Raw genomic sequence first — 9765 nt, 5'->3', positions numbered from 1 at the left:
AGGATCCTCCGAATGGCCTTCTTTCTGTCTTTCTTCTTAGTTGTCCTGTACTCGTACCAATGCCGGTATGTTACCTCTCTTTCATCATGTTGGTTTGGATGTAAGGTCCATCCAAGAGTCCATGCTGTAATCAAATTCTACTTCTTTAAGGGAACCACCTTTTGTTTATTTCAAAATAAAACCACCTTTCTCCTAACTCTTCTTTAAATGGAGCAATAAACCGGTCACCTGTTTTACAGGTTACATTTGACATGAGTCGTGTTGTAAGTTGTTAAGATTTTTTTTTTTTTAATTTTAACATTTTTTTTATAGCAATGACTTTAATTGTTTTTTTTAAAAAACCTTAAAACTAAATAAAAAAGACCTTAATTTTTTTTTTTTTTTTAAAAAAAAACCTCCTTTCCATTAGAAGCCTCCCCTCCACTACCTCCCCACAAACTCTGGCCTACGAAAACCACCCCAATCCAACCGGAAATCACTGAAAACAACCCCCTCCCTGCCCCCACCCTCGAAACCACTTCTTCAAAGTTAGGAATAACCGCTTCTTCAAGATCTCGAAGCCGAAAACCACCCCTTGATATTCTGGGATTTTCGGGTTTGGTAATGGGGGTTGGGTTGGGGTTCGAGTCCGGTCAAGGGTAGGGGCAAGGGTCGGGATTTCAAAGGGTTTGCGTGAAGGGGAGAAGGGTGTCGGAATTCAAGGAAAACTTATAAACAATGGCGTCTTCCCTTCTTCGCCGGAGATTCTTAAACTTCAGCGTTTCTCGTCATATTTATGGTTCGATTCTTTTGCTCTAATCGTCTAATCTCGTAGCATCGACCTGAGAAGAGAGAGGCTATTTGAGGGATGGGGGAAGGGGGTGGTTTCGATGGTGTAGGTGGGTCGCCAGAGTGTTTTTAGGGGTAGAGAAGGGTCGACTGGTCGTTATCGGTTGCTAAGGGAGGCGGGCGGTCGAATTTCGGTCGGGCTGGGGGTTGGGGCTAAGGGGAGGAAGGATGGTAGCTGGCTGGGAAGGGTTTTTTAATTTTTTTTTCTTTTTTTTACAAAAAATATTTGGACCAATTATGTTGTGACACATCACACATTGCTTTTACAAAATGAAAATCACCCTTTCTTTAAGTCACTAGTTAATCGATCTAGTGGAAGAAAATCAACCCAAAAGTTCATAGTGCTCTCTAATTAACGTAATTTGGGATTATTGAGAGTAAATTGCTGAAAGTTCGGATTAATAAATTATAGTGAATTTTTCTAAAAATTAAAACTTAGATTTTGGAAGCATCTAATATAATAGATCGAAAAGCGAAGATAAGTCGAATTCAGGGTAAATTGGAGGATGAAATGGAGTCGTTTGACTCTTGAAATTGTCGTTTTTAATCTCTTTAGTTTTTTAAAAAATGTAATCCTTTAATGGAAGTGGTGTTACTTATGTTTGTTGGGAGATGTAGCAAAATTTCAATTTCAGATTTACATAAACGCGTAGTAGGTGTTGTTAAACTCATTTGTATGTGATATTGGTAAAAGTTATTACAACATCATGACCTTGTATGAGAATATATACCCCCTCTGTCTCACAATATAGTTTTTGTTTTCCTATTTTAAAGACCCAAAATGTTGTTCTTGTTACTATTTTTAAATAGCATGTAAAGACCATTATACCCTTAATTTTTACTTTATTCATTGAACTTCCTAATTTACCCCTAACTTATCCACTTGCATTGTACTTTTTTCACTTTCTCTCTCTAACTTTTGTCTATAATTGAACTTTTTACCTTTTTTTCCTTATATTATCCACTTGCCTTGTACTTTTGTCTAGTTCTTTTCCACTTCTCCTCCCATTTCTTAAGTGGATTGCTAAACATCGCCCGCAAACTTATATTGAAGTTACAATATTGCCCTTGACCTTAAAAAAAAAAAAACACAACCTCAAAAAAAATCAAAGTACGGGGATGTCGAGCCGGCAAGGCAAAGAGTTGGGCGGCGGCTGCGGATGAGGGAGGGTTGGCTCGTGGCGGCAAGGTGGTGGTGGCGCCAGGTCCGGCAGCCACGTCCACCGGCCTGGCGTCTGGGCAGGACGCCCGGCCACGGTAAGTGGCGTTTGGGACAGGCGCCAGTCCTGCCCAGACGCCAGGCCGGTGGACGTGGCTGCCGGACCTGGCGCCACCACTAGCCATCGGCCGTCCTGGCCAGGGCGCCCACCACCAGCAGTGGTTGTTTTGTTTTGTTTTTTTTTTTTGTTTTTTTGTATAATAATTTTTTTGTGTTGGAATTTGAGATTTTTTTTTTCTATTTTTTGTAATATCATTTTTTTTTTTGTTGGAAATTGATAATGTTTTGTTTTTTTTTTTTTTTTTTTTTTTGTGTAATATTGTGTTTTTTTTTGTTGGAAATTGAGAAAAAAAAGTTTCTTTTTATTTTTTTAATATTTTGTTTTTTTTTTTGTTGGTAACTGAGAAATTTTTTTATTTTGAATTTTAAGCAAGTCAAATGTAAAAAAAAAAAAAAAAAAAAAATTGGCCGGACCACCACCCTGGAATCGCGCCTGGCCGGGACGCCGCCACCATGATGGTGGCGCCTAGCCGGGATGCCAGTACCATGGTCATGGCGCCTGGCCTGGAAGCCTCAACCATGGTACAGGCGTCCTGGCTAGGCGCCATGGTGGCGACGTCCCGGCCAGGCGCCGGTGCCACGGTGGTGGCGGCTCCTCCGGACGCCAGCCGTCTTTTCCGTCCCCCGGATCTCCGGCCTCCCCCGGCGTCCCCGTACGACTCCACATTTTTCGGTGAGTGAAATTTTCGTTTTCAGAGAAAATTGACAAAGGGGCAAAACTGTCAAATCATATTAATTTTGTGGGCTTTATGTAGTAATTTGTGGGCGATGTTTAACAAATCCCCTTCTTAAATACCGTGAAAAAAACAAAATAGGAACTATATTATGGGACGGAGGGAGTATAAGATATGGTTTTGTCTGATCACAAAAAAATGTGATTGACATGTATGAAGCATATATCTCAAGAGGATTTTATACATTTGAATTATTGGGGTCCCTTAATGTAAGACATACTGATTTTGGGTTGTTTCCGTCATTTCACCAACATTCGTAGACTTTTAATTGTATGTTAAAAAATATCTTGCACAACACGAAACATCATCATTAACTTCTCTCGTTCTATCAATAGTCTCATCGCATGTTTAAATGTATATTGGTAAGCCTTATATGCGTTGTCCTTACTCGTTGTAATAGCTAAATAGTAAATGTCGTTAATGACCTTAATTGATATTGCGTAAGGGCTTCTTATGCCAATAGTAACTTATGTTACTTACTGTCCTTTTGTTTGTTGTAAACTCTGTTTAATTAATGTAATTTCATCTGTTTTTCCTAAAAAAAACTCTTAAAAACTTTTAAAAAATTGATACAAGCTTTGACATATGGAAATATCAAAAAATATTTTAAACATATTTACATAAAACCTTTATAAAATCCATCTATCACATGAACAGACGATCATATAAAAACCCGCCTCATTTATTTATCAGAATGGCGGGTCATGGCTTTTAAAGGCCTCCATAAGTCTCTGAGTTATTTCATTGCAGCGTACTCAAGTTCTCCATTGAAGCGCACTCAACGTTCTCCATCGAAGCGTTCTCCGTTGAATCTAATTCTTGTATCCCCCATTGAAGCAGCTTCTAAGGTAAGTTGTTTGTTGTTGTTATCATCACATCAATTTCACAATCTAGGGTTTATATTTGATCTAATCTAATTTAATCATCAGTGCTTTAAGTTTAGGGTTCGCAAATTCTTAGATTATGAAACATCATATCCAAGAGAAAAGAAAATTATGAGCGTAATTTGATTATTGAATCAAGTATCCTTAAAATTATGTATTTTTCGAGATAATTCAATATGAAATCAAATCTCTTTTCCCTGGGCCTAGGGCGGCCGCCCCTCCTGCCCTGCCTCAGGGACGGGCCTGCCTGGACATTGTAGGCTTAAATATTTTTAGTTAAATATGTTCAATTTAGGATCTAATTTTCAGTTTTGTTAAAATACAATTTCCATTTTTTGTATTTTAAAAATGTGTTTTTTGAGATTTGCTAGGAATTTTTTAATATTAGCTCTACGGAAAATGAATTAGAAGCTTAAAAGTCAGAACTATTTCAATTTTTTCGATGCATTTTATTGTTTGGGTTTCAATCGTGTACTGAGTAGCAATTTTGAGTAGGAAATTGTATATTGGATGATGTGAAAAGTGTGGAGAAAACCAATTTCACTTCAGAAAATTTGCCAAGAATAATACCTTTCAGCCGTCTTCCAATAATGGAACCACCTTTTGTTTATTTCAAAATAAAACCACCTTTCACCCAACTATTCTTTAAATGGAACAAAAAACCGGTCACCTGTTTTACAGGTTACATTTGACACGAGTCGTGTTGTAAGTTGTTAAGATTTTTTTTTTTAATTTTTTTTTTTTATTTTATAATTTTAACATTTTTTTTTAGTAGCAATGACTTTAATTGTTTTTTTAAAAAAACCTTAAAACTAAATAAAAATAAACAAAACCTTAAAATTAAAAAAAAAAAAAAAACAAACCTCCTTCCCATCAGAAGCCTCCCCTCCACTACCTCCACCACAAACTCTGGCCAACAAAAACCACCCCAATCCAACCGCTACTGAATACAACCCCCTCCCCGCCCCCACCCTCGAAACCACTTCTTCAAGGTTAGGAATAACTGCTTCTTCAAGATCTCGAAGCCGAAAACCACCCCTTGATATTCTGGGATTTTCGGGTTTGGTATGGGGGTTGGGTTGGGGTTTGAGTCCGGTGAAGGGTAGGGGCAAGGGTCGGGATTTCAAGGGGCATGCGTGAAGGGGAGAAGGGTGTCGGAATCTGGGACGGGGGAGGGGAGGTAGGGCCGGAACCAGGACTGGAGAGTGGAGCGGGGTTGGTCGACGCTAGTGGTTTTTCGGTGGTGGGAAGGTGGTTTGGTGGGAGAAGGGGCTGGGTTGGTTTTATATTTTTAATTTTTATTTTAAGGTTTATTTAATTTTAAAGTTTTTTAAATTTTAATTTTTTTATTTTAATTTATTTTATTTTATTTTTTTTAAAAAAAAACTTTAAAATGACCAATAACATTGTGACATGTGTTATAGGTAATCTATTAAACAGGTTGTTAACAAGTCACGTTCCATTTAAAGAAGAGTGGAGTGAAAGGTGGTTTTATTTTGAAATAAACAAAAGGTGATTCCATTATTAGAAGACGGCTTAAAGGTGGTATTATTCTTGGCAAATTTTCCTTTCACTTTTCAGATTGCATTGAGTTAGAATTATCCGGCAACAAGTACTTTAATATCTATTGATTCAGAAAGTTGAGGAAAATAATTAAAACGAATAGGTTTCCTGGTAGATTAAATTTATGTCATGATCATCCTGTCATATTAGTCATATTATTTTTCTTTCAATTTTCAGATAAGTTTGAGAGTTTCCCTTTGGAGTTCAAATTAGGACTGTTGGCTTGTCAATGCGGTTGTTAAGGCAGTTCAGCAGTGGTGCTTCTTCTCCTAGATTTGATTTTACAGACTTGACGTAAGTATTATCTCTTTACACTTGCTATTGTTAATTAATGTTTGTGTATAGATATATCATTTGTTTGTTGTCTTTGTATAACCTTCTTTGTTGATATGTAGCATTGCCTCATAAGCTCATAGTGGATTTTGATACTTCCTTGGTTCTTTTATATTGCACCATATGAACTTTACACTATTTGTAGACTTTCCTTTGACCATTTTTGCAATTTTAAATACCCGAAGTCATGTGGGAACTTGGTATTTCCTTTTTTTTTCTTAAAATGTTTTTTTTTAACTAAAAGCTAGTTGATTATATTATTGGTATGCGTTGTGCATTTTCAAGTGCGATGTCCAATGTTGTTATTAAAAAAGAGTAAGAGGAAATATTATTTATAGTAGAATATCCTTTCATTTTCATGTTACTAGTAATATTTATAGTGTTTGAAACTTATGAAGGGAAAAATTTCTATTATGTTTTAGTGTTGTACTCCATCCGTTCTTTTGTGTTCTACCCACTTTCCATTTTAGTTCATTCTACTCGCTTTCCATTTTAGTCTTTTTTTGTTCTACTCATTTTGCTTTATTCTATTTAAAGTCAATCACTTTTACCATCCACCCCTTTTTCCCACAGTAATTACAACTTCTTACACACTTGCTTCTCTTACTTAAGTTTATTTACCTTTTATTTTTAATTTTTATTTTCTTATTATACAAACTCATCTTTTTACATTTTCTCCTACTTTATTCTATTTTATCTTACACTCACTTATCTTTTTCAATAACTAAATAAAATCCGTGCACGATTTTATTTATTTATTTAAGCATAATTTTAATCACTGATTTAACATGTGGTTGGGGCCACATAGTGTGGCCCGCCACAATGGGGGGTTACCCAGTCAAACTGTCGTAACCTCAATGGTTGTTTTAATACTGCATAAATTTTTAATAAAATCCTAGTAGAGTGTGTTGTTTAAAATTAGATAAAATATGTTGTCAAATAAACTTTTGATTTTTTTATTTTATTTTATTTATTTATTTATAAAATGAATTATAAGTCTATTTTATCATTCAGTAGATATTTGGATAAAATATCTAATATATCATAAGAAATATAATTATTGTTTTGAATTAATTTAGATGATAGAATTTTTTTAATTTTAAATTAAAGTTGAATAATTTATTCACAAAGTTAATATGTGTTGCCCAGCAAGTCTTCACGCTATTTATAGAGCTGTAAGCTGATTTCAAATGTTGTAGGGCTGTTTCAAGCATTCCTTCAATTCTGCTTCTCCAAAACTTTCAGCCTTTTGAATTTTGAACAAACGTTGTTAGCTGTTTGTTTCTGTTTCAACGTTTATTTGAATAACTCTTTTGAATAAATCAGCCTTATCCTGTAACAACAAGATTAACAAACTCCTAGAAACTAGGTTAGGTAGCACAAGATAAAAGTATTCAAAACATGATTTATTTATCTTAACCGAAAATTAATCATGATAAAAATTCTAAACAAAAGATAAACAGTAACTTGATAAAATAATTAACAAAAAATAATCAAAACCATTGTCATCTAAAATACTTATGCAAAAATAATCCAAGTTAACAAAATTAATTTAACATAAATTTTGGGCTTTCAACACAAGTATTTATATTGCAAAAGTCCACGCACAGCCATATTAGTACATTAGTTGGGTTTGACTTCCATCATAATAAAGTTAGAATAAGTAACAAGGCTAGTTCATCAAGGTGGAGTCTTCATTTTCATTTGCTAAAATCCCTATTTTCCTATGTGGCGTTGTAAAATCTCTTGAAAAGCTGCAATCAAATCTATTGTACAATCTCACTCGAACTTATAAGGTGGAGCCTTGTACAATAGTTGTACAATAGTTTGGTCAGTTCAAAAGCTTCAGAAATATTGATAAACATAGATTTATAGACTTTTAACTGACCAAACTTAAATCTTGCATTTTCATGGTCTATCTTCTATTATCTTATAAGTACTGCAATCTGCATATAAATTATGATATTTTGGGTAGAGCTTTGTAATTTTTATGCCTTAATTTTGTCTAGACTTAGATTTCTCTTTATTATTCTTTGACAGCTAAGGTTAAGGCTACACAATACTAGTAGAAGCTGTATTCTAGACTTATTGGTCTCATTTTCTGTTCAATTCTTATAGAAACTCACAATGATGAAATCTAAAATACTACTTTCTTGTTGGGGTTTTTATGCTAGTCGTCCTCATACATGGTACCCAATTGCTCGAAAGAAGAAGAGAACTGTTTATCTTCACGTGGGACCCACAAACAGTGGTAAAACATATCAGGCTTTGAAGCAGTTGGAATGTAGCTCAACTGGTAAAGTAGCTGAACTTACTCAGCAAGTCAGCGGTGCACTCTTGCAGATATGCATTTTATAATCAGATCCATAATCTTTTTATGTGCTGTGTTCTGCAGGTGTATACTGTGGACCCTTAAGATTATTGGCTTGGGAAGTAGCAAAACGTTTGAATAAAGCTAATGTTCCTTGTGATCTAATCACTGGACAAGAGCGGGAGGAAGTTGAAGGTGCAAAACACATGGCTGCAACTGTTGAGATGGCAGATGTGGCATCTGACTACCAATGTGCCATTATTGATGAAATTCAGGCATGTAATTTGTTATAGCTTACTCTGCTGAACATCTTTCATTGTGTTGGTGGTAGAAGATTTCTTTGTTATTTGATTGGAAGTACTTTGATTTGCACTCATTTGCTGCACACATGTGACTGTCAAAGCATATGCGTAATCATTTTTCTTAGGCTTCACCTAATGCTTACCTTAAACTCTTTAGTGTCCATTACGAACCATCAGAATGATTTTAGGTGTTAAGTATTGAAAAAGTAGTAGAAATACTTTTCCAAGCAAAACTGTCTGATGCCAAATAAAACCTTGACTTGATATTTTCATACTGACTTTCTTGCTCTTGAGACATATGGTCCATGAAGTTATTTTTTCATTTTCTCACTCCCTCTCTGAATAAAGTACCAAACCTTCTTTTAACTTCTTGTTTTGCTTTTGTTTCTTTCTTTCTTATTTACCCTACTTGAAGTGTCTAATATTTTTAAAAACCAATATGGAGAAGATTATAGCTGAGAATACTTCAAACATAATTAACTTGAAGAGGACTGAGGGACTTTGGTCTGGGGCATCCCAGACTAATGATCAGAATCATCTTCTTGGATTGTGGAAGCACCATTTTGTTTCTTTTATCTACTACTTCTTCCAGAATAATTTTTTGTTAAACACCTTATGTGTGGTGTAAGGTCCCTACAACCTTTTAAATTAGGATGTGCCTTTGATAACTTTGTAATATGTAGTGCTGTACTGTGGAGGTATTGTTTTGTTTCTTTTATCTACTTCTTCCTGAATAATTTTTTGCTAAAACACCTCATGTGTGTCTAAGGTCCCTACAACCTTTTGAATTAGGATGTGCTTCTGATAACTTTGTACTATGTAGTGATGTATGCACTGCCTTAAACTGTGCTTTATTGTCGTGTAAGTCAAGAGGACGATGCTTGATTATGCTTAGTTGGAGGCATGCTTATACTAGATACACCATGTTCATTCAAACTTTCCCTCCTCTAATTGATCCTCTTCCATGGCCAAAATTTCTCATTACTTTGGTTGCGAGATTGATAGTTACCACAATCTCTTCCTCGGCCACTAAAAACCGCCTCATTGTTCATTTTCTGACAACTTTAATCCAAGTGCTTTCTCGTATCACTTTTGATCCATCATTCTTGTAAATCCTTTGTTTATTCACTTGTAGCAATTCAAGAAGCAAAACTATTGATAATGTATGACTGCCTTAAGATTTTTCTATTGCAGGTAATAATTTAATTTCTTATTGCATGATCAAAGTACTTTCTCAACGGTCTAAAAATCTTCGATCTTTTCTCTATTGTGCTTCTGTTGGTTAACATTTGTAAGAAGACTAGAAAAATAATTAGAACTTGACTCATTATCTGTCATATTCACCTCGTAACGCTTGTAATTTTTTTTTTTCTTGGAACTCTCTCAACTCCTTTGAATATTGTTGCAAGAGCATCGCAAGCTTTCTTTGCTTGGGGTTGTAAAATTCTGACAAACTTTTCTCGATTAATCCTGCGTATATCAAAAGTAATGGCCTTCAATCTTTTTTCTGAATTTCTTTTTTCTCATCGTT

At 35.1% G+C, this 9765-nt stretch overlaps 1 protein-coding gene across 1 annotated transcript in view; it reads left to right on the top strand.

Moving 5' to 3' along the window:
* The first annotated feature begins 702 nt into the window (after nucleotides 1–702).
* The window catches only part of LOC110703816 (DExH-box ATP-dependent RNA helicase DExH16, mitochondrial-like), a 28095-nt gene continuing 19032 nt past the window's right edge, over nucleotides 703–9765 (top strand). Inside the window, 5 exon segments of the mRNA XM_021881602.1 lie at nucleotides 703–778; nucleotides 5466–5525; nucleotides 5528–5582; nucleotides 7796–7917; nucleotides 8017–8207. Coding sequence (XP_021737294.1) covers nucleotides 718–778; nucleotides 5466–5525; nucleotides 5528–5582; nucleotides 7796–7917; nucleotides 8017–8207 — 489 coding nt within the window. The 5' untranslated portion in view covers nucleotides 703–717.

The sequence above is a fragment of the Chenopodium quinoa genome, unplaced genomic scaffold, assembly GCF_001683475.1.
Source record: "Chenopodium quinoa cultivar QQ74 unplaced genomic scaffold, ASM168347v1, whole genome shotgun sequence".
NCBI classification, from domain to species: domain Eukaryota; kingdom Viridiplantae; phylum Streptophyta; class Magnoliopsida; order Caryophyllales; family Amaranthaceae; genus Chenopodium; species Chenopodium quinoa.
Note: the sequence above shows the minus strand (reverse complement) of the source record. Positions and strands in the feature narration are given on the sequence as shown.